Source organism: Camelus dromedarius, chromosome 18 (assembly GCF_036321535.1).
Source record: "Camelus dromedarius isolate mCamDro1 chromosome 18, mCamDro1.pat, whole genome shotgun sequence".
Lineage (NCBI taxonomy): Eukaryota > Metazoa > Chordata > Mammalia > Artiodactyla > Camelidae > Camelus > Camelus dromedarius.
The window spans coordinates 12359931-12384756 of record NC_087453.1 but is presented as its reverse complement, the minus strand read 5'-3'; the positions used below and the strand labels follow the sequence as shown (position 1 = coordinate 12384756).

The 24826-nt window shown below is 41.9% G+C and overlaps 1 protein-coding gene and 1 long non-coding RNA gene across 2 annotated transcripts; one reads left to right on the top strand and one right to left on the bottom strand.

Annotated features, from left to right (window-relative positions):
- Nucleotides 1-232: 232 nt before the first annotated feature.
- On the bottom strand, nucleotides 233-3781 carry LOC135318510 (uncharacterized). Its single transcript, XR_010376608.1, has 3 exons — nucleotides 3401-3781; nucleotides 3052-3318; nucleotides 233-775 (listed from the first exon to the last, which is right to left on the bottom strand). It is a non-coding gene; the product is annotated as an uncharacterized LOC135318510 (long non-coding RNA).
- Nucleotides 3782-3968: 187 nt separating this feature from the next.
- On the top strand, nucleotides 3969-23888 carry YWHAB (tyrosine 3-monooxygenase/tryptophan 5-monooxygenase activation protein beta). Its single transcript, XM_031433750.2, has 6 exons — nucleotides 3969-4164; nucleotides 16420-16722; nucleotides 19042-19165; nucleotides 19987-20150; nucleotides 21080-21175; nucleotides 21947-23888. The coding sequence occupies exons 2-6, from the start codon at nucleotides 16423-16425 to the stop codon at nucleotides 22001-22003; spliced, it is 741 nt and encodes a 246-aa protein (XP_031289610.1). The 5' UTR covers nucleotides 3969-4164; nucleotides 16420-16422; the 3' UTR covers nucleotides 22004-23888.
- Nucleotides 23889-24826: the final 938 nt, after the last annotated feature.

Here is a 24826-nt window from a genome sequence, read left to right as displayed (position 1 = left end):
AACCAATATAAATTAACCATTGTGATAAAGCTGAAAACGTGTGCATATCTTGGGATTCAGCAGCTCAACTTTTTAAAAAAAATTTATTGAATTATAGTTGATTAACAATATTCTGTTAGTTTCAGGTGTACAGCAAAGTGACTTGGTTATAAATATATATATATATATATTCTTTTTCAGATTCTCTTCCATTATAGGTAACTACAGTCAACTTCTAAATATATTCCATAGAGATTCTTACTACTGTGTCCGTGAGATGCTCTAGGATGTTCGCTGCAGCATTGAGGAAAAGACCTATGATCTCAATGTGTATTACAGAAATAAATTAGGTAAGTACACTGTCATATATTCAGGCAATGGAGTAGCATCACGATATGAAAATGAACCATAGCTGTGATTTTTGAGCATGTTTAGGTCTTGAGAACCTAATGCTAAGTGACAAAAGCAAAGCACAGTGATACATTTATTTAGTTACTTTAATGGAGATACTGGGGATTGAACCCAGGACATCATGCATGCTAAGCATGTACTCTAACCACTGAGCTATACTCTCCCCCTTCAGAAATGCACTTTTAAGTACCACTTCTTTGTTTATAATATTGGTAAACAATTAAGTCCTTTCCTGTTCTTGGGTAGGAGAGTCGGGTAGATATCTTCTATTTGCTCCTCCAGGTTGACTTTCTGTCCTCTCCACCTCCTCTGTGTCCCGGGAGGCAGGCCAGGATAGGCCAGATAAACAGATTCCGTGGCTGGCTGTCATCTGGTTGAGGTCAGCCTAGTAGGAGACCAGAGGGGAGAGAGCGGTTTGAGGCATTTATTCCCTTGGCTCCTTCCCTCCGGGGCCATATGGGGCCGCTTCGTCCCTTTCCACGTGACTCTCCTCACTGCTCTCTCCTCCTACTCCTTGCTGTTACCAGTCCTGGGGTACTACACTGTTCTTTGTAAATTGTCCTTGTATTAAACTCTTTGGAATTCTCCTAATGGGTGTGCTGTATTAGGATACAGAGAGAAAACTGGCAGTTCCTTTGGAATTATTCATGAGCCTTTCATGAGCAATTCCACATCTCTGTACCCACCCCAGAGAAACACTTGCACATATGCACAAGGGGCAAGTACAAGGATATTTGCTATATTTTGTTTGCAATTATAAAAAATTAGAGACAATTTAAATGTCTTCAAATAGGGACATAGCTAAATAAACTACAGTACATCCATATCATGGCATACTCTGCAGCTGTTTAAAAAGGAGATGGATCTATTTGTATAACATGGAAAGACTTCCAAGACATATTTTTGCATAAAGAAAGAAAAGTTCAGTATCATAATAAATTATACTAAAATGATATCTATTTCTATAGTTTCATGTACTCTATAGGAAAATGTTCACTGCCCTTCACTGTAGAAAGATTATCCCTACCCAACTGAAGTAGGCTTGGCCATATAATTTGCTTTGACCAAGGAAATATGGGTGAAAATGACATGAAACTTCCAAGCAGAAGCTTTAAAAAATTCCACTATTGTTTCTTTTCCCTTTGCCTTGAGATTAGCATATCTTACCTACTTCTTCAACCTGTGTCCAGAGATACAGCTAAAGCCACCCCATGACAAACATGTGTGAGGATCAAGAAATAAACCTTTGTTGTTGTAAGGCACTGAGATTTGGGGGCTGTTTGTTATTGCAGCAAAACCTAACTTCCCTTGACTAATGCATGCTGCTATATAATTGATACTTGGTTACTTTCTGGGGAGGAGAAATGGCATTGGGGGATGATGATCACAGAGGACTTTAGTTTTCATCTTTAATATTTTCATTTTCTTACAGTGAAAATATATTCATGCATCACCGGGTAATAAAAATACACAATTTAAAATGAATACAGCAGGTGTTTTCTTCCTTAAAATTAAATGCTAAAAAATATCATTCTTAAAATATGCACACAAACACCCCAAAAATTAATGGTTCTTTTTGCCCAGCTGGCACTCAGGAAAGAGACTGGAGGCGGATAGATCTGTGAACCTTCTAAGGCTGGAAGACGTCCTGGAGCCATGACGATGCCTCGCCAGTTTCTCAGCAGGTACAAACTTGCAAAGCCTAGACACACTAAAACTAATTTCCAGTTCCCAGTTCAGCTATCATGGATTACTGATCTTTGGTTTGCCATAGATGGATTCCCATAGGGAAGTTTTGCACTTAGAAAACTTTCCCAGGATTCAAATCCCGTAGTTTTGGTGTCAAATCCATGCTATTTACATTACACAACACTGTCTTTCAGTCTTGCTCAAGTTAAAAGATGGCATAGTACAGGGGTCACTGGCACAAGTGCCTATATGACAGACAGTGTAAATTAGGAAAGTGGACTCAGGTCAGGAAGGGACCCTGGCACTTTGACAAGTCCATGCCTAATCTAAAGTGGGCAGCCCCTCCTTGGCTTCAGCAAATTGTCCAGCACAGAAATGTGGACACAGGGTTGCCAGACAAGGCAGAGAGGCAAATTTCTGTTCAGACAGAAATCTCTCAGTCCTTAAAAAATGTTGGCAACTAACACAAGTGGTTTAGAAATCGTGGAGCTGGCATATTGGGAGGATAAGGACTCATCCAACTGAATTGGGGTTTTATGATGGGGGAGAAATAGGGGAGGCTGAAGAGTTAGGGCAGCTTCTGGAGAACCCTGATTGTCACATTCAAGGAGCTTATCAATGTCTCCTAGATCTGAGTAATCACTGAAAGATTTAAGCAAGAAAAGGACACAATTAGAATGGGATTTAAAAAAAACAAAAACCTTTATTGTGGTATAATTCCTGTACTGTAAACGACACATATTTCAGATGTACAATTTGATGAATTTTCATAAATGTATACATCTGTGAAACTACAACCTGGCAAAGCTGTGTTCACATTTCTGTGCTGGACTGTTGGCTGAAGCCAAGAATGAGATTTTTAAAAGATCACTTTGGCAGTTGATAGGGGTAAGGCTGAGGGCAGGGAGATGAGTTAGAAGTCTATCATTAAGCTAAGTAAGGGTACATGAGAACTGACAAAGGCCAATTTACTTGGTTCTGTCTCCAACGACTGTGAACTCCAAGACGGCAGGGCCCCGTCTGTCTTGTTCTTGCTGTGTCTCCAGCACTGAACACAGAGCCTACTCAATAAATATTTGCTGAAAGAATGAATGAAAGGGAGGGAGTGGAGGTGAGAGACATTTTGAGAAACTAAGTTTAATAATCAACTGCCTGGGGAAGAGCGGAATGTTGATAAAAGATGAGATCAGTCACGGGAGTGGGAAGCCTGGATGCCTGTTTCCTTTCCTCAAGATTCCTCTAAGGAGAGAAGGAGTATTAATTAAGAGATCGGAGACACAGGCTTGCAAAAAAAAAAAAAAAAAAAAAAAAAAAAAAAGACCTTCGCCGGTTGATTCCTGGCTTCCTCAGTCCTCAAAAGTTGGAAATTTTCAGTACCTTAAGAACTGAAGGCAGAATTAAGCGAAAATTTAGAGGTGAGCAACTTCCGTCCTCCCCTAAATCCAGTATTCCCAAAGCACCCAGCACACTGACTTCAACCTCCGACCCCGTGACGATTACTTATTGGGTAGGGTGGGAACCGATGACCTCGGAGACTCTGGGCCTGGCCCCGGCGAGTTCCGAGCCTAAACCTCAGGCCGGCCCAAGCCCAAACCTTGCCCAGCCCACCTAGTTCCCACACATCCTCTTTCTAGATTTGCGTGGGCCCTCCCCCAACTCCGCCTGCACTCCTCCCAACTCTTCTTTCCGCTCCCCGCCCCCATTTCCGTCCCCCTACGCCCGCCTCCTTCTCCCTCCCGCCCGGGACCCCCGCCCTCCCCCGGCCTCAGCGTCCCGGCCTTCACTCCCCTTCCTCCTCCCTCCGTCGGCGCCCCTCTCGGGCGGCCGGGGCAACCCCGTGCCCCTCTCGCCCAATGAGGAGACGGCGCAGGGGCGGGGCTCGGACCGGAGCGGAAGTGGTGATCGGAGCGGAAGTGGAGCCGCCGCCACCACCGCCGCCGCCGATTCCGGAGCCGGGGTAGCTGCCGCCGCCGCCACTGCAGCCGCCGCCGCCGCCGCTGCCAGAGGAGTGGGCTTGGGAAGGAAGTGGTCACCGCGCTCGGAGCCCTGCTCACAAGCGTCTTTGCCCCCTTCAGTCCTCCCACGGTGAGTTCGGCGCGGGGTCCGCTCGGGGCCCCCGGGGGCCCGAGCCCAAACCCTCCCCCCTACCGGCGGCGGCGACGAGTGCGACCCCGTGGGCTGGCCCGGGAAACAGCGGCGCGCGGCCTCCTCGGCCCCGTGCGGCGGCCTGAGGCGCGGGCTCTGCCTTACCGCGGCCCCTCCCTGTTTCCGGGGCCGGGCCCTTGGCTCTGGGAGAGGCCCGGGCGGCCCTCGCCGCCTGCGGCCCTGTCCGGCGGGCGGGGTCCGGCTCCGTACCGGGCCAGGAGGGCACCACACCTCAGACCCCCGACCCTCCTTCACTACCCATCTTCAGTCCCGGCTTGACCCCTCCCTGCGCCTCGGGCGGCCAGTACCGACCCTTTCAGCCCTTGTCACCCTTGCTCTTCGCTTTCCAGTTTCCAGAAATGAAAATATAACCAAATGCGGGCGAGCTGTCGGGCCCCGTAGCCCCTGCTCGACTCCCTCTGTATGGGTAAGGGGTTTAACCTTGGGAGAGAGCAGAGGGAAGCCCCCCTCCCACTTTGCAGTAAAGCCATTTCATCATCGTTCGCTGTTCTGGGAGCCTAGCAAGACCCGAGATTCCTTGGGAGACACAGGGTTGAGGTTTGAATCAAGAAAATGCATTTGTTGAACCCGGTAACTGAGTCAGGCCGGATCCCCAGAAAAAATGCCAGAGGCTGAGAATCGAAAATTTTTCCCACGATATTTACCGTCATTTAATGGCAGTCTTTTTGTCCTCGCCCCAAATTCCCCCATACTGTGTGTTAGCACGTTTTTAGGACTAAAATTTGCCTCATGGCCTCCCTGGTGGTGGCCAAGGGGGTGGGAGTGATTAGGCCCTTTTCCTGCACAAGATGAGTACATCTTTGTCTATTGCAAATGGAGAACTCGCGTGTAATGGGGCGTTCAAAGGTGGCAGTATTAGTAAGACAGTTTGCCAACCTTTCTGTAAAAATTCATGTCTCTTGTCCTTGCTATTGGTGCTTTTCCCTTTGGTAAGGCTGGATAGCATCAGGTTCTGATTTTACTTGCCCTGTGTGGGAGACAGAATTTGGCAAGATGGTGTTATGAACATATAAAATCTAGCGGCCACAGGAGCTAAAATAGAAAAACGAAGCATTTGGAAGAATATGACAATTGTCTGCATTTCTCTGTCTATCTCAGTTGTTCATATGAAACCACACACATATGCAGTTTATAGAACTAGACATGTGAGTACTCAGCTTTTTGCTTTTTCACATTAGAAATTTATATGTGTTAATATTACTTGGTTCTTGGTCATTTCCTTCTTAACTGCTTCCAGGGCACTTCATTTCTTATTTAAGAATATGTCGGTTGTCTGAGCCCTCATTTTTCTTGGATCTATGTCCTTAGCACACGTGGTGAGGGTAAAACCTATCAGTTTTACTGGACCCAAGTTAGAATTTTATAGGTGATTTTCAAAATGGAAGGCTAATAACCCTGTAGCAACTGCTGAATTGTTTTCTAGCCTCTCCTTTCAGTGAGATAAGAAAACCATTCACCCATCTTACAGATGAAGTCTTTATGAGAAATGAGATGATTTGGCCTAGACCACACCCTTGGTTTTCAGGTTGAATATCCTCGTTCATCAGTAGCAAATATTTATGGCCTGTCAGCCCCTGGAGTTTGGCTCCTACCCTATAATCTTCTGTACATTTCCCATCATGCAGTGCTTGTGTTACGTTGAAGCCATTTTAGAATTGCAGCTCTATAGATCAGGGAGGCAGCCTCCATAAAACCAGGCTGAGCACATTCCCATAGTGCTTGTTCTCAAGGCAGAGTCTCCAGAGGTTTGGGCCACTGCAAAAAATGCATTTTACCTATTTGGCTGTAGATACAGAAGCAGAAAGAGCACTGGACTTGGAGTCAGATAAATTTGATTCTGGTCTTGCCTGCAGCATTTTCTAGCTATGTGAGCTTCAGTGTGCTGCCTAATCTCTGGCTCCTGCTTTCTCTAACTCCAGAATTGTCAAGAGACCTTTTTACAAACTGTAAATTGTTAATTATAAGCTTTTGGTTTTGTGTTTTAATCACAGAGGTCACTATTAAGGGCTTTCTTTTTTCCTTGGTTGCATTCTGATGAGACCCAGTCCTACTTTGTATACATGTTGCTTTCCGAAAATGATACATTATGATATAACTTGATTTTTGTGTAGAGCATCTCCAGTCTTTCTGAGCCTATTTTCTTACCTGATCAATGCAAGTGGTAAGTCTTTGATGTGTTATTGTGACAAACTAAGTAATTAAAATAAGGGTATGAGATACACTCGCTGTTTAATAAATATTATTTGACATATTCATGAATATACATGTATGTAGATTAGACATGCATATATGCTATAGAGTATATATAGAGTCCATCCATTTGTGATTTATTTACCAATTGATGAGGTAGCATCAAGCTATAATAATAGCTGCCATTTATATGTGCCAAACTTTGTTCTGAGTACTTTACACATATTAACTAAGCCTTCCTAACAACCAGTACTGTTAGCCCCATTTTACAGTTGAGGCACAGAGAAGTTAAATATTTCCCAGGGGCATACACACAGCACTAAGTGCTGGAGCCAGGAATCAAACCCAGGCGGTCTGGCTCTTTGGTAGAACAAGACATGTATATCTTTCATGTTAACACCTCTTAGCATGTGTCATGAAAGTAAATATGTTTGGAGAGGAATTTTAGCTATTTTTGAAAACAGATATAATGCTATTTATTGGGGGTAATATATATATTCATCCTGCATGCAGCAAAGATAACTGCTGGTTTATATTAGGAAGCAGAGCTTGTGAAAAACCCAGTTTTTCTAGTATTTGCTTCATAGTAGAGAGAAAATTCATCAGTTACTTTGTGGCCCACTGTTTGATTTATCCAATCCTAGGTTATTCTAATAGAATTTGGGGACTCACTAGATCTGCATAAGTGGAGTAAAAATTCTGCATTATAACATCTTTTTATGCTGCCTGCTGTTTCAGTGGCATCAAACTAAGCAGTTTTTCTTTAAATGAGGATACCTTAGAGAATGAACCAAATTTTACTTGTAAAGGGAATTTAAGTTCCTGGGTTCCTGCGTTTTTCTAGGGACAAGTAGCGACAATTTACGCTAGCTAAGAGGCAAGAAATTCGTTGTATAACAACAATTTTAAGCTTTAGAACCATCTTGGTTTCTGCACGAATAGGTCCTGGTCTTCTATATGTTATGATGGAGAAACTAACAGCTGGGTTCTAAGGGGATTTTTCTAAAAGGAATACTTAGGAAAAATGGATGAAAGTACATTCTGTTTTGTCATGTATATGCTAAAAGCCAGTCACCCTACTGCTTTCTCTGCTAAAACATCTTCTGACATAGGCATAGTTATCTGTTTCTCATACTTACAATGAGATGAACTTGATGGATGGCCTTGAGATCAAGGCATTTCCAGCTGACTGTAGGTTAGTAAGGTGACTTTTTTTCTTTCTTAAATAATCAGGCCAGGCCTCTGTTATGTAAGTTTTTTTCCTGCACTGGTTAGTTTATTTCATTGTTTTCCCTAAGAGACCCAACAATAAAAGTTATTTCTGAAAGGCCTTGACCAGGACAGAGATTGGTGGCGACAATAAAGTAGATATGAGCCCTGGCCATTGTTATTGTTTGCCTAGAAAACTCACCTTAAAGCTTGTTTGAAAAATCTGATGAGTTTTTGGCATTTGCTGTTTGATTTTGATTTTTAAAACTGGAGAAATTAAAGCCAATTCTCAAACCTCACTGTAATAACTGTACGGTTCTTCAAAAAATTGTTCATTCTATCTTTTCCTGAAGTAATAGTTGAGAATCATAATTGATCATTAGCAGATGCTGCTACATAGATGAACGAGCGTGTACCAAATAGACCTGTGTGACACTGGACAGGTTATTGGCATCTATAAAAGGGGGCGATGACACCTACTTCATAGAATACTGAGGGGTTTATATCAACTCCTTTAATCCTAACCGCTTTGCACATTTAGGCAAACTGTAAGTGATGAGTATTTTTGTTGTTGTTTACTAAGCCAGTAAGCTGCTATGGCTTTTTGTATAGCTAATTGGTTGGACTTTTGAATAGAGGCGTCCGAGGGCTTTTTGAAACTCAATTTGAATCTGTAACTATAACAATTAGTACCTAAGAAACGATTGGTCAAAAAGCATGGTATTGTCTCCTGATTGGAGCTAAGATGGCTCTTTTCAAAGAGTAGTTTTAAGACAGAGTATAAATATATCTGTATTTTATAGGTCAGGTGTGGTGTGCTTGCCTCTGTCCGCAAAGGAAGCAGCCTGTTCACTTCTTTAAAAAAAGTTGACCAGGTAGTTTTGCATTCAGCGTGGCAGGCATCGTGCTGCATGTTGGGTGCCCACAGAGAAAAATCTGGGTTCCTGCATTAAACTCAGTCCAGTGTGGGAGCCAACAAAGGCGTTTACATTAAACTATGATAAGTGCTACTTTAGAAACAGGCATAGGTAACTTAACATGTGCATTCCTTTCAAAAGTCTTAAAGAAAGCCATCTGGGTTTAAAAGAAATGGGGTATGTAGTAAGTGTGCCTTCACTGGCTGACCATTTGTAGACTTTCGTGGGGAATACACTGTAGCTGCCATTTTAGTGCTCACATTGTGCAGAGACTGTGCTAAATGTTTTGCATCATAAACTAATTTACTCTTTACAAGAACCCTGTTAGGTAGATTTGCCTGTTGTATGCACGAGAAAATGGAGACTTGAGTTGGTGTGGTACTGGTAAATTGGACTGGGTCATACCATTATGTTGGTGAGCCCAAAGGCTTTGTCTAGTCACAAGGTTGACCAATTGGATTATCTTTATGGGTCAGAATTAGCATATTTTAAAATTCTGTTTTATTGATCACTTCAAGCCAAGAGATCTATTTATTGTCATCTGCTCTTGATTCACATTGTATGACTTTGGACATATCACTTGACACCTCCATTGTTTTAGGTTTAATTCTGTCTGGGTGTAATTAACAGTGATAATAACTGAGATGAAAGAGGGAAGGGATTTTGAGATAGACATGATGTTTCACTCCACAATTCAGCGTTTGTTGGACATCAATGATACTGTCTTTGTGTTTCAGACATACTGTATTTCATTTTCTAACAATGCCTGCAAATGTGTGAACGGAATTACATTTATTACAGGACTCTGAATTTTGTGTGTAGACTGGCACACAGACATTTTTAGAGCGGGTGTTTTCAGTGAGTAGTTTTCTTTAAGAGCCAGGAGTACTTAATTTTTTCTGGGTAACACCTGCTAAACACCTGGTCCTACTGACTTTCTCAGTCCCTCCCACAGTAGCTTGACATCTGTTTTTTCCTTCAGCAGAGTCACTCCACAGCTGTAACTTTGACTTCATGGTGCTATGCATGCTGTGTCTGGGATGACACATCAGTGAAGTCTATTCCGAGTTTACTGTCATTTCCTTACCCCGTGGAACCTTTTGAGCCTGGATTTTAAGATGCTCCTGTCAGTTTCGTCTCTCCAGATTTATAACTATTCTCATTTCCTCATCTACTCTGGCCTATGATTTCTGTTTCATGTAGAAAAACATACATGCTCTTTATTAATACATCTGTGTTTTGTGTCTCTACCTGGAGCCCCCTTTTTCTCTCCTACATAGAACCCCTCCAACTCATAAAACTAGTCAGGACCAGCCACTTTTAAACTAAACCTCTTCCCTCCAGTTCTATGTGGTTGCTTCTTCAAGGAGAAGCTTTGTAACCCTTAAATATGTGCTCCTTTCTCATGTTCCTATAATGGGAGTTTAAGCTCTGAGGGGAGGACCACACTATTCTGAACTCCAAAAAAAAGTTCTTGGAAATACCAGTAGATTTTTCATTTGCAGTTATTTCAACGCATGTTGAATTGTATGCATTATATCTTTGTGAAGTAGCTTGAGAGTAACAACATATGCCTGTTGAGCCTTTACTCTCACCAGCACTAACTAGGCACTTTATGGATATCAGCTTATTTGATGGCTGTTAATGTTTCATTTTAACACTTGAGAATTCAGAGATGTTATTTTAAAAATCACCCAATTTCTCCTTAGAAGCCCAAATTTGTTGCATGTAGGGCTTTCCTAAAAACAGGCCCCATTCAATGTGTTTCACGTTAGAGCTTTGGTAATTCTGACATATGATAGATAATGGGATCCTCGTTTTAAAGTTCTAGCAAATTACTCAACTTAATTAAAGGTCAGTATTTTATAATTGAGTATGTTCTTTTCCTTGAAAACAAAACATAGCTGAAAGTTAATACTTCTGAAGGCCATATTTCATAAGGTCCTTTGCAGTGCTGTGTGTGTGTGTATGAGCAATGGAGAGTCATTTTTATCTTAATCTTTTTCCCCTCTTATTCTTGGATGTCTGCTTCAGGCCACTGGGAAGTGACCTCTTGATATTCTGACCCTGGCTAGAAAGATATCCTTTAGGCAAAAAATTGAGATAGAGAGGCTGGGTTGGCTCGTATATACTCTTCTTTCAGCATTGACTGTCTGGTTAAGGGTTTCGTTTATTTGAGGGAAATCCCATTATTTCATGGGCACCTTTAGAATTATTCTTCATAGTATTCTTTATGGGATATTTTACAAAAATGAAAGACTGTTGTGCAGCAGCCCACCCCCATTATATCTCTTTAACAAATCTTTCAGTGACATTAAATCCCTTCGTTTGATGGCCATGTAATCTTGTACCAAATATCTCTTTTTAACAGCTCTTCTGTTGGATGTTTAGATTGTTTCCCGTTCTTCACTAAGCAGTTACTGGTTTAATCAGCAGATGCTTCCTAGTCCTCTAAAAGGCTGCCCACAGGGGCTGAGGATAGATAGACGCCCATTGTCATCGTGTGGCTGTGCTTGTGGACTCCTGTTCTGAGGCGTGTCAGTGTCTTCCTGATCCGGGAAATCTCTTGGCCCCGGGTTAGACCTCTTGTGGCCTCTTAAAAGTTTGTTGGCTCTGGTATCTTGACTGCTGTTAGTGCCAGGTCTGCTGATGAGACAAGTCTTTTAAGGCTTCTTAGGAGCAGACGAAGGCTCTCTTGCTGATGTTTTTCTTGATGGGACCTTTGTTCAGAAGTCTCAGGAGAGAGGTAGGACCTGATTATAAACCATCACTGCTTGCTGTCTCCTAATTAAATTAGGAACTGATGAGTGAAAGTGTTACAGTTAACAAGTGTGTCCATTTTTTCAGGATGTTGAGGGGTGGCGTCTTATCTGGGAATGTTAACATTGTAGCATATTCACTTCCTGTACAAGATAAATCTAGACTTGCTTTTGCTTCTCAGGGGTTGTATAAATTTTTTTTTGAATTCCAAGCCCACATTTGTGAGCCAAACAGTGACATGTAGGTCTTGTGAGAGGAATAATAGTACTTCCAGTTTGTTTTACACTATGTGCATTTTAAAAAATACCTCCACGTGTATCATTCTGTGTTTCCCTGCTGCTCATCTTCAGCACATCTTCGGAGGTAGATGCCGTTACCTCCAGTTTATAGATTGGAAGACTGAGGTTGACCCAGCTCGCAGGCTGTGTAGTGGCAGATCCCGCTCTTACACACAGTCCTGGTGCCTTTCTGCCCTACCACATATAGGTGGCCTGTTTTCTTTGCTCTCCCAGGAGTGACTTGTTGAAAAAATTCAGATACTTATTTGAGTATTAGTTTGTACGTGGCAAAATTTTAGGCATTAAATGAGAAAGAAATGTGAAGCTTTCCTTTGAGAACATACATGTGTGAAACTGTGGTGGTACACCAATTATCACCCATCCCGTAGAACAGAGAGAATGTGAGCCTAGGGAAGCCCTGGGCTTTGTGAGGGGCTACAAGTGTATTTGGATTCATAGTAGAGTAGCCCTGGGTGGATGGACAGAGTTTGCATAGGCAGGAAGTAAATAGGAGAGCATTCTAATTTGTTCTTTTTTTCAGTGGAGGTACTGGGAATTGAACCCAGGACCTCATGCATGCTAAGCACACACTCTACCCACCCCACCCACCCACCCCTTCCCTGGAGAACATTCTGGATGAAGGGAACTACAGAAGTAATTTCAGGCATGTGTAAGCATGACATTTAAGGGTATTGGGTGATTGATGTCCACACTGGGGGGAAGGTGCATATTGGAGAATAGTGGGTGAGAAAGCCTAACAGGTATGGAGAAGCCAAATTATGAACGACGTTGCAAGCCAGATGAAGAGTTTAGATGTGATGGAGTAGCCAAAGAGAGTCACTGAAAATTACTAAGTAAGGGTGGTGGCATGACTAAGCCATTTTGAAATAGGGTGCACAGGTACATGGAGTGAAGTACAAAAGTAATGAGGATTTAATGTGCTTGTGAAGAACAGGTGTTTTGAAGAAGAGGGAGAACTCTACCAGATTTGCAACTTTAGGATCTGTTCCTTCATTCAGCAAAAATTTGCTCATACTGATTATGTGCAAGGTGCTGCGGGGGATGTGCCTTAAAGGAGTTTGCAGTGTAGGAAGGGACTTAAGGGATATATACAAATAATTTTGGTACTGGAGAAATGTGGTAAGACATTAAGAGAGGTATAGATGAAAGGCTTTGTGAGACTCTTTTCAGCTTAGAGCAGGGCTGTCCAGTAGAAATAGAATGCAAGTCCCATGTGATTTAAAATTATCTGGTAGCTACGTTAAAAAAAGTTTTTTTCAAAAAAAAAGTAAAATTAATTTTAGTAATTAAAAAAAATTTAACTCCATGTGTCCAAAACAATTTCAACATGTAGTTAGTGGCTGTCTCACTAGACAGCTTAGGTTTAGTGGCTTCAGAAAGGCTTCATGGAGGGGATGCCATTGGAGGCATGCTCTGAAAAATTTTATATGCAGAAGTGGGAAAGGACATTCCAGGTAGATGGAGTATTTGGTGAGCAAAGACAGAGACAAAAAAGCATACTTTGTAAGAAAACCATTTTGGCAGAAGCGCACACTGTGGAAGGCATGTTTTGGGAAAAGGCTGGGAAGATAGCTTGGAAAGCCTTCACTGATGGGAGGAAATCTGACTTTAAGTGACTTCATCAAAACTTTAAGAATGGTTCTGATAACAGAGAAGGGGGCTAATGAGAGACCAAAAGCAGTAGGACCAGGGAGATTATGGATGGGAGGTTTATTAGAGATGTAGAAATAGGAACAATTTTATTTCTCCCATGTCTGCTGCCTTCCTCCAAACTGCTGGGTGTTGTGTAACCCGTTTCCTGTTGCAATTGGTCTGGCTGCTTCAAAATCCATGTTATATAAGTCAAAAGTTACATAAGCAATAGGCATCAGGACATTTAGCTATGGGTTTTGTTTGTTTTAAGTTGTTTTTTTTCTGTATGTATGTAGTTAAACATTTTTAAACAGATACAGTATTTAAGGCATGCATTCAGTCTTACCATATCATGGTTCTCAGTCTCCAAGAGCTCTTGCAGTGATCCCAAAGAAGCTTGAGAGAGTTGGCTCCAAACCAGAAAGGCTGCATTTTATTTTGAGAAGTAGGGCACGTACGTTTGGGAGGTCCCAAGGAGTCAGGATTCTTCAGTAGGTATGATTTAACTTTTAATGTTTTGGAAAAGAAGTGTGGGGGTGAGAGGACCCTAATTTAAGGGCCTGGTAAGGCCAAAGAGTTCCATGGCATCCTTTAGCTGTGCGATCGTTCATGTGTCTCTATTACTCTATTGAAAAACTGCATGGGATAGTTTAGCTTTTTTTTTTTTTTTTTTTTTTTTTAAAGTGGAGGTACTGGGGATTGAACCAGGACCTCGTGCATGCTAAGCATGCACTCTACCCAACTCCCTTTTTTGGGGGGAGTGGGTGTGGCTCAGCTTTGAATTGGCCTTGGCCAGTACTTTGATTAATTGAAATCTTTCCTAGGTAGAGTCGCGCAGGTGCTGTTTTATGAACTTTGGAGTGGGCCACTAAGTGACTTCTAACTTAGCATTGGTCTACAGTTTGGAAAATTTCGGAAGTTCATTGAAAGTTGGCTTCTGTCTGCCTTTCGCTTTTATTAGAGACAATGAAGTAGGGTGATTTAATGATGGAGATAGTATCCTGATCTGTAAGACGTTATGATCAAGAAAGTTAGACATACAGAGAACATCTACATTTTCAAGAGGATGAATAGTGTATTTTTGTATAAGAGTGGACTAGGTTGTGTTGTGGTAACAAACTGCCCTGACCTCTCAATGGCTTAACCCAACAAAGGTTTATCTCCTTTTCATACTGCATGTCCCCAGTGCAGGTCTGCAGGAGTCTCTCCACAACACAGTCACTTGGACTCAGACTACAGAAACTACTGTTTTGTGACAGCACTATTAGATCACATGGCTGCTGTGAGAGAAGAGAGCCTGGTGAACCTCACACGGCTTTTTGCATTTCAGCGCCTGGAAGTAGCATCATTTATGCTTAATGTTTCGTATGACCCGTCCTGAGTGCAGGGAGGTTACTGGGAAATGTAGGCAAGTAGATGGATCATTATCTCTGTTATAGTCTCATTCTAGTGATGTGGGTGGTGTCAGCCAAATCAAGGTGAGACCTGCTTCACTGAGTATAGGGTTAGGATTAACAAGCTTTATCTAGGACACAATTCCGAACATGATTTAGGTAATAAGTGGTGGGAAGAAAAATCATAGTTCTGAACCAGAAGAACCAGCTCTTTCTGAATTGTCTAGATTTGAGGTATATCTTAAAATTGTGCTTTATCTAACAAAACATTTTTATGTGGTTAGGGTCCTGTCTGTAGAATTCCTCCCTTGGAAATACAGAGATGACTTCTGAGGCGAAACCAGAGTCTTAAATTATACCATATATAGAGTAAGGAAAGAATTTGCCTTAAAATTCTTGATATCCCTACTACTGTTAAATTATACCATATATAGAGTAAGGAAAGAATTTGCCTTAAAATTCTTGATATCCCTACTACTGTTTAAAGTAGTATTTTATCTTTTCACACCTTTAGATATTAGTGTATTTTTACACTGTGGCACAGATGGATAAGCTGTTGAAATTTAAACCAGCAATACATAAAACTAACTCTTATTGGTTAATAAATAATTTTTTAGCTATGTATTATCCAAAAATTACTGCATTCTCTCAGTGGTGATTATTGTAGTGGGGAATTGACTAAGGTGAGGTGAATAATTTAAGAGGTTATTCACTAAGAGGTGTAGAGGGCTTGATAAAATGATAAACTGAAGTCACTAAGATTTTTGTCTATTTCGGAAAAACTTTTAACTGAATTCAATTATGGTTCAAAGTTGTGTTGCTGTGCATCTTGGTGAATACACCCGTATCTCTTGCAACGTCTGTCACGTACAGAATTAGTGCCTGGTATTTGTAGATAATACTCTACGCTTTTCACAGTGCCTTCACATAGAGGTCATTGGCTCCTCACAGCAGCCTCGTTGGGGGTTGGTAGTGTTCTTACTCTCCAGCTAGGAAGTGGAAGCTCTCAGAGGCTAAGTGCTTTGCCCAAGGTCGTACCACCTGTAAGTAGCAGTGCTGGTGCTGCATGGGGCCAAATCTGCCCACCCTCAGTCTGTGCTCTTGTGGACAGTGTGTCCTTGTAGCAAAGTTACTGAGTTGCAGAAGATAAGGCTCCTGTTTTTTAGGTACCAACTGTCTGATGGCACTGCAAATATAAGACTGGAAGTTATATCTTTTGCTTTCAGGTTGATTGCAGCACTTGTCACACCTAAGCTGTTTACCTCTAGACTACGGGAAAAAACAGATTTGGTCAAAACCAGGCAATTCTTGAAAGAAGTAAAGAACATGTATTTACCTAAGTTTCTAAAGACAAGCAATCTCTGTGTTTTGGAGGCAGATTAGGAAAGTGGCAGAAAACAGCTCTAGAGACAGAGACTTGGAGTTTGAATTCTGGCACTCCACCATCTCCCAGCAGTGTTGTCCTGGGCACGTCACTTACCTTCTCTGAACCTCCATTTCTTCACCTTAAAAAGGGGGAAGGGATTGTTGTGAACATATCTACCCTGTAGGACTGTTAAGAAAATTAATTGACCAAAATGATAAAAAGACCTGAGCAAAGGTCTTTATATAGGCGCTCGTGGTCGACATTGTTGAGGGCATTTGGAGGTAGATGTTCCCACTTAGGTGTGTTTCTTTCCAGATGAGTTGGAAGGAGATTTGCACATGGATTTCCTTGGCCCTGAAGCCTGACATTTGCTTTCTCACTCTTTCTCTCGCTCTTCCTTATTCTAGGGAATGACCATGGATAAAAGTGAACTGGTACAGAAAGCCAAACTCGCCGAGCAGGCTGAGCGCTATGATGACATGGCTGCGGCCATGAAGGCGGTCACGGAGCAGGGGCACGAGCTCTCCAATGAAGAGAGGAACCTGCTCTCCGTTGCCTACAAGAACGTGGTCGGCGCCCGCCGTTCTTCCTGGCGTGTCATCTCCAGCATTGAGCAGAAGACGGAGAGGAACGAGAAGAAGCAGCAGATGGGCAAAGAGTACCGGGAGAAGATCGAGGCTGAGCTGCAGGACATCTGCAATGATGTTCTGGTAAGAGGCCCGTGTTTCTGTTCCAGACAGCAGTTTCTCAGTAGCATTCCTTTAATGTACAAATGCAAACTCTCAAGCAGATAGTGCGAGAAAGATGTCTGAATGTACTGGAAAGCTGCAAACCACTTGCAACAAATTTTCAGTATATGATTTGATTTTTTCCTCACCTCTTACCTGGTCAAAGGTTGCTCATCGCTTAAGGAGTATTTTCCTCTCTCTTCCAATGACCTGCAAAAAACAGGAACATTTGGTCAACATCCCTTCATCTTGTCTTTAGAAATAGAGGCTAAAGGCAGAATTTTTGATAGATGCAGCCACAGAGAGAAGCTGTTCTCTATGTTGGTCCGAGTCACGATGCCATCCCTGGGAGGGGAGATAGAAGCCAAAAGCTGACCTGCCTTTCAGCCTCGCCCCAGTCATGCCTGCACAGTGGAGAGTCCTGTTTCTGTCTGAAAGTTACCGTGCCCGTCAGTTCGGCCTTGCATTCCGAGGCCAGAGCAAAAGTGGTTTGGGGATTCTCTCCTGTGTTTTATAGAAAAGTCAGATGATTGATTCCAAACTGCGTTCACTGTAGCCACTACCTGGGGTTGGATGGGAGGGGTGCGTATCCTAGAGCAAATCATGATGGTGCTGTCTTTCCCTCGCATCCTGAGCCCACTGGGAACTTTCTTTTTCTTCCAGGTGAAATCAGGTAAAAATGAACGGTGAGGGCTGCTTTGAAGGGAAAAGGAATTCACACTTGTGGATCTACCTCCTCCCCTGCTGGCTGCCTCTCTGAATTACTGCCCATGACACCTTTCTTTTGAAAACCAGTACAGAGCTTGTCAGCCATCAGGCAGTACTCCTCATCCCTAACCCATAAGGAGTTACACCCTGTCTGTCCGCAAAGGATATTAAAACGGCTGCTGCCCCTGCATCTTCTCACTGCAATTGATTAAATACCCTCACAACTAAGCTTTTGCCTTGAGCTGCTCTTTTTGTTAGACTCATGGTGTAAGAGTGTCATGGCTAAATTTGTTGCCTTGTTGGTAATTTGGGGTTTGTTAATGGTGCACTAATTCCTGAATGTTAGGTCCATCTGGTATTCAGATGACGTATGGCATGCATTCCAAAGGCAAGAAAGTTCCATACTTCCTGAACTGCAGCTTTTAAGAGCATCTGAAAGAATGTGAAGAAAGCATGGTACTTACTGCCTCTTAACCAGTTTTTCAGGATGCCACATTCTAAAACAACTCTTCGAAAATATTGCTCTGTATACGAAGCGTGGACTCCTTCAGAACTGCTTTTGTTGTAAGCATAAATGTTTAAAGGAATTTATTGTTAATAATAGTATTAGCGACTTTTGGAGTGCTTACTACGTGCCCAGCAATGTGTTAGGCACTTTATGAACGTTGGCTCATTTATACTCATGACTTCCCTAGGAGATGCTGCAAATGGCATTATTTTATTTTATTTTTTTATGGCTGAGTAGTATTCTGTTGTGTGTAGCCGAGGAAGCTGAGGCTCAGGGCGATGAGGTCATTTGTCCAGGGTCATAGAGCTAGTAAGCAGCAGAGGAGGGATTTCTTTCCAGGTCTGACTGATTCTTAGTTCCTGTCAGTTTTGCTCTGTTACCACCTTTTTTCTCCCCAAATGGAAAGATTTTTTTTTTCTTATTGCAGAAATAATAGAAGTTCATTGTAAGAAAAAAAAAAAATCACAGGGCAGAAGAGTATAACTAAGAAAGTAAAAAATCACTTCTAATCCTACCACTTAGAGAATCATTAATAACATCTTGATAAATATCCTTCCAGACTTTTCCCTCAGGTATTTGTGTGCGTGTACGCATATATGTGTTGATATTAAAATAGAATTCACAGGGTATTTATTATCTGCCTTTTTTTCCCTCCACTCAGACTTCTTTTTTGAGAACCTTCTCATGTTACCAGTGTAGTTCTGCATCATCATTTTTTAAAGCTTTTTGAGGGTGGTTAAGTTTATTTATTTATTTACTTATTTATTTAAATAGAGGTACAGGGGATTGAACCCAGGACTTTGTGCATGCTAAGCATGCACTCTACCACTAAGCTATACCCTCCCCCATCATCATTTTTAATACTTTAATCAACCCCTTGTGGATGGTCAAGGTGATTTTTTTAATAGACATCTGTTATGACCTGGGCTAAAAACCATTTAAAAGCTTTGGATGAAAAATACGTTTTTTTCGATCTTCCCAAAACATTATTTAGAAGTGGTAGTGTGTATATCTTGACTCTCAAACGTAATTTTAACATCTTGTAATATTTCTAGTTTCTTAACAGAATGTGAATCATTTTTTAGGAGCTGTTGGACAAATACCTTATTCCCAATGCTACACAACCAGAAAGTAAGGTGTTCTACTTGAAAATGAAAGGAGATTATTTTAGATATCTTTCTGAGGTGGCATCTGGAGACAATAAACAAAGTAAGCAATTTTTTTTTTTTTTTAAGAAATTTGACCAGTAGTGGTGCCAGTGTTCATAATAATTTTAAGTTTTTGCTTTGTCTGTGGTCAGAATTTAAAGGATCACAGCATTGTGCTGACCAGTGACAAACAGGCTCATGGGGGTTGACAAATGTATCTAAGGGGCAAATGTGGAGGGCGTTAAAAATCCAGTGCAGTGGTGCATTGAAAGAGATCTTTGTTTTAAGGACTATTTGGTAGCTCTCTTTTTAGAGGTGAAACTTTAAAATGTTTGATAGAATGAAGCCTCCATCGTGAAGTAGAGATGCGTTCCTTCTGTCACGTACGTGCATTACTGCGGTGGTGATACTTAGAGCTGTGCTGTGTCTCATTTAGTCCTCACACAACGCAAGGAGTGTAGGTCCATTTTTTCTGCTAAGGAAATCAAGGCTCGTGGGAATTTTCACTCAGTCTAAACCACACACCTAGCAAATAAGAGTTGGGAATTCCAGTTTTGAGCCTGACTCTGAAGTCCGTGGTCTCTCCATTAGAGCATGCTGTTTTCCCTGTTCTGTCTTGTCCAGGGTTAGTTCTGTATTTCCTAACTGCTTTTGTAGACCTTGTCATCATTGTCTTTGTTTTCCCTCAAAGCATTTAAGACAGTACTTAGACTAGAGTAAACATTTAACAAACGATTGTTAATCGACTGGTAGAGACTTACTGACCCTTCATTCGATAGGGTATTTGCTCCAGCCCAGTTTGGTAAAACAATTTGATAGTGGAACCAGTGTATGATGCAAGTGATGAAAGACCCAACCTTTAATATTTTTTCTTTCTTGTAGCCACTGTGTCGAACTCTCAGCAGGCTTATCAGGAAGCATTTGAAATTAGTAAGAAAGAAATGCAGCCCACACACCCAATTCGACTGGGCCTGGCACTTAATTTCTCCGTCTTTTACTATGAGATTCTAAACTCTCCTGAAAAGGCTTGCAGCCTGGCAAAAACGGTGAGAAAAATCCTCTGTGGTTTCTAATCATAGTAAAACTGTTTGTGCTTTGTAACACCTTCTTTTTATGACCTGAACATAACTTACTGTCTCGGACTTTTGTGAAGATTTTTTTAAGGGTAGGAGTTTCTCTTTTATGAAATAAATACAGACCTATTACTTCTTAATTTCTTCTCAGTGCCACTTGCTGATTTTCCTTTGTGTTGTTTGATTACTGTTTGGGGGGATGGTTGTGGACAATCCAGGGTGAGGGTAGGTGGTTGTTTCTTGTCATCCTTGGGGCTTTCGGCCTCTGCTCTACATTGTCATGCTTGCACCAAGATGTGAGGTTGCCGCTGTGTTAAGTGAAAGAAATCAGACCTTGTCTTCTTTGTGCACTGATTTTCCTCCTTTCTTCTTTTAGTAACTCAACTGCCTTTTCTACATATTTTTGTAGTCTTTCACCATGCACACTAGTTAAACATTTTTTAATTGGTAAAAAGTGTGTGAAATGAATGCTCAAAGTTCTATCACTTAATTGAATCAGATTTAGTGGTGTGAACTTCTGTTTTCCCTTTATCCCTTGTTATCCAGACCTTTTGAGTTTCAGCTTAAAGAGGGGGGAAGAGGGGATTACTAGAAAGGCCTTTGGTAATTACAAAATCATGTGAATTTGCTTAGAATGAGTGTGCTGGGGTAACAGTAATGCCTGCTGACTTAACAGGTACTGTACAGTTCTTATCTGGGCATTTTTGTCATTGTTGGTTGATGCTTTATAAGCCAGCATTGTATGTTTGCTGACCTAACTAGCAAACAAGGTAACAATGGCCTGAGTTTGCCCAGAGTACTGTACAGGAAGAGAAATGATACTCACTTGTTAGCAGGAAAGGTATTGGACTAAACTGGCTCCAGAGAGCCTGTGACTTCTTTCTAAAGGCTCTTTGTTTTAGGCATTTGATGAAGCAATTGCGGAATTGGATACACTGAATGAAGAGTCTTACAAAGACAGCACCCTGATCATGCAGTTGCTTAGGGACAATCTCACTGTAAGTACTGCTGATTCCGTGACTGCCTCTGGAGGGTTTATAGCTCGTTCCTATCCCTCTACCTCATAATTTACTATTGCCCAAGACTCAGGAGGGGATTTGTACCCTGTAAGTATAGTTAAATTCTTAAATTGTTGAATTGATTATAAATGCTGAAGTTTTTTTTAAGTATAGTCGGTTTACAATGTTGTGTTAATTTCTGGTGTACAGCATAGTGATTCAGTTATACGTCTATATATGTATTCCTTTTCATATCCTTTTTCATTATAAACTGTTACAAGCTATTGAATATAGTTCCCTGTGCTATACAGTAGGACCTTGTTTATCTATTTTGTATCTAGTAGTTAGTATCTGCAAATCCTGAACTCCCAATTTATCCCTCCACACCCTCCTCCCCTCCACATCTCTGTAACCATAAGTTTGTTTTCTATGTCTGTGGGTCTGTTTCTGTTTTGTAAATAAGTTCATTTATGTCATTTCTTTAGATTCCACATATAATCGATCTCATATGGTATTTTTCTTTCTCTTTCTGGCTTACTTTACTTAGTATGACAATCTCCAGGTCCATCCATGTTGTAGCAAATGGCATTATTTCATTCTTTCTTATGGCTGAGTAGACTGCTGAAGTTTTGACCTTTCCAATCACTGTCTACCGTGATGTGGGAAGAATTTTAAACAGTTGAGTGAGATAAGATGATACAGACTGGGCCACCTCCCTGAGTACATTTTTAGTAGCCCTACATTGATCATAGCTCTGTTTTTCTCTTGCAGCTGTGGACGTCGGAAAACCAGGGAGACGAAGGAGATGCTGGGGAGGGAGAGAACTAATGTCTGTTGTGCTTCGTGATCTATTCAGTGTCACTCTGTACCCTCCATATATATCCCTTTGTGCGATAAAAAAAAAAAGAATTGTACGTCGACTTCCAATTTTTCACAGCCTCAGCCTAGCAAAAACGGTCCATGGGATAAACAGCTGGTATTTGTATCTGAAACTCAGATTGGTCACATAAATGCCACGGCATTCTGAAGTTTTGATTTTGATTAACATTGACAGGATTACTGTGTGTTTAATTTTTAAAAAAAAAAAACTGAACACTGTGATTATGGGGTTTTGTAATTTAGCAGAACTCTTACTGGTAGAAAAAAAATATAGACCTGAATTATGTATAACTTTTTCGAAAGTTTAATCTGATATCAAAACAATCACTGAAATACAGTTCCATTGTAAAGTTGTACAGAAAGTTATAGAGATTATATGGTGACACTGGGACTTGGAGTGAGACCCTGCTCATTTGGCATTCGAGTTTCACAGTGATTCATGTTCATTCTCTGCCTGTTCTGTTCAGGGCTTGTAGACACTTGGCCTGTTGGAGCTGTCGCAGCTCAAAAGTTCGTGCCCACAGACATCCAGTGTCTTCCTCTGAGGAAACTCGAAGCCAGAAACGAACATTCTTTGTGGCAGATACCTGGGTTCTAACACCATAGAAAGGTCCCGTGCTCACAGACCACACGTGACTCAGGCCCCTCCTACAGCAGCAGTACGTCACTGATTGGCAACTTGTGCTTCAGTAGTGGAATCTGTTTTCCGTGTAACCACAAGCTAAAGAAGGGGGGAAAAAAAAAGCCGTGTATCTTATGAATGGCCTTATCTGTTTCCTGGGCAATACCTTTAAGAATAATGTTCTGCAGAGATTGCCTTTCCCTTGAGGAGTAGTACTCCATCTTTGGGTTCTTCCTAGCTCGGGGCTTTTAAGTTTTGAAATCTGAACATTCTTTCCCACTGTCCTTTTTGACCATTGCCTTTGGTTTTTTCCTTCCCTCTGTATATTTCTGTCCTTCTGCTTCCTTGCCTTTTGTTCATGGTTTAATACTCTGGGCAGGGACAGGAGGCCTGGAGGGGGTGAGAGATGTTGGTGAGCATGTTGGTGAGCCGGCCTCGCTTCGGAGAGTTGAAAAGAGCTTCCAGCATCACGGCTCTGACTTCCTCCAGTTCTCAGCACAGTTGTTGCTCTTCAGTGACACCAAGATCTGAATCAAAAAGAGTAGTCTTAAATATCCATGATTTCTCCTTGTACTGCCATCAGCCCTTATGATGCTTGTTGGCACCTGCCACCAGCTCTCCCAAGTGTACCCATCCAGCCAAGTTCACAGACATGTTTCCACAAGACCCTATAATGCAGGGAAGTTGCATGCACACTGCAATGGGGAGAGTCAGGAGTAGCCAGGCCTACCAGTCTCACAGTACCCCGCTCCCTTAACATTCCATGTAGCTCTAGTGTCCATCTGTTTGTCCATCTGCTGAAATGAGAAAAGAAACATTCATGCACTGATTTCAAACAAACCAAAAGAAAAAAAGAAAAAAGCAACAAAAAAATCCCTCTCTCCTTTCTAGCTGAACAAAAATGTGCAGTTAATACTTGGCGCTTGGAAATGCAGTAGTGAATGTGGAACGAGCCTGTCTGTATATCTGGTAGCTCTTTCTCGCTTTGTTTTTCCTTACCAGTATTCTGCCTCACGTTTGCTTCTGTGATGGTTATATTGCCTAGCAAGCACACCCGTGGTTGTGAAAATAGTATAGCAAAAAAGAAAAAAAAATGTTTATTGATGTACTAGATTTGTGTATGTCTTTTAAACAGTTCTAGTTTCCACCTTACACGGAATAATCAGGAAAAGTGTAAAAACTCAAAAGTGAAATAAAAACTTTTATCAGTTAGTTGTCTTGTGCGTTGATGTGTGGTGCCACCCGTATCACTACCAGAACTAGCTGACTATTCTGATCACACTTAAACTTAGGACTCTAAAAGTAGGCAACTGCTTTGTTTCATCCTTTAGAACCAGAAGTCAAGGTGGTGTAAAGGGGAAGAAAGTGCCACGAATTAACACACAGCCTCTCCACCTTCCACAGCAAACTGTCCAGGGCTTAGGTCTGCTTTTGTGGCTTCTAAGATTTGGTATGGACTGTTTGCACCCCATTCACACACCACTCCCTCTACTAAAAGTCTGAGGTGTAACCAAGCCAGTGAGAGGTGGTTGCCTAAGTCCTGGTCATCTCCGAGGTCATAACAGCTGTCATCTGCCCTAATACTGTTTATGGTAGCCTGCAGCACGGAGTTTCCTCATGGGATTTCCCCCCCTCAAAAAAAAGAAAAAAAATCCACACTCCCACAAGAAGAGGGGAAAAGATAGGGAGTTATTCAAGCCCAAGATTAGAATTGGTGCTTTCTTGCTGTTGTAGGCTGGGCAGCCAGACAAGCTCCTGCCCCTAGTTTCCCAAGCTGTTCACCTGTCACACTCAACCAAAGGTCAGTGGGAACCTACCTGTTTTACTGAAGCCGGAAACCAGGAGAGGCAGTGAAGTATGGATCCATAATGGATGGGACTCGTTTTTTCAAAAATGACCCTACACCACAGATTGGGGCTGTAGGCTCAGACTGACAGGGGGTCTTGATGCTCAGTTTGGGACCACCGCCATGACCTTGTTCTGTGAGGTCCCTACTGTTCATTTCCCTTGAGACGGGGCCCCAAGGGACTTGGTGAACCTTCCTGGTGGAGCGGAGGGAGAAGTGGATTCCTTATGAGAAAGAGGTGCTCAAAGACTAGCCCACAAAAAGGTCTTGTCAATAGAAGAGCCAGTGTCAAAAGAAATTCTCA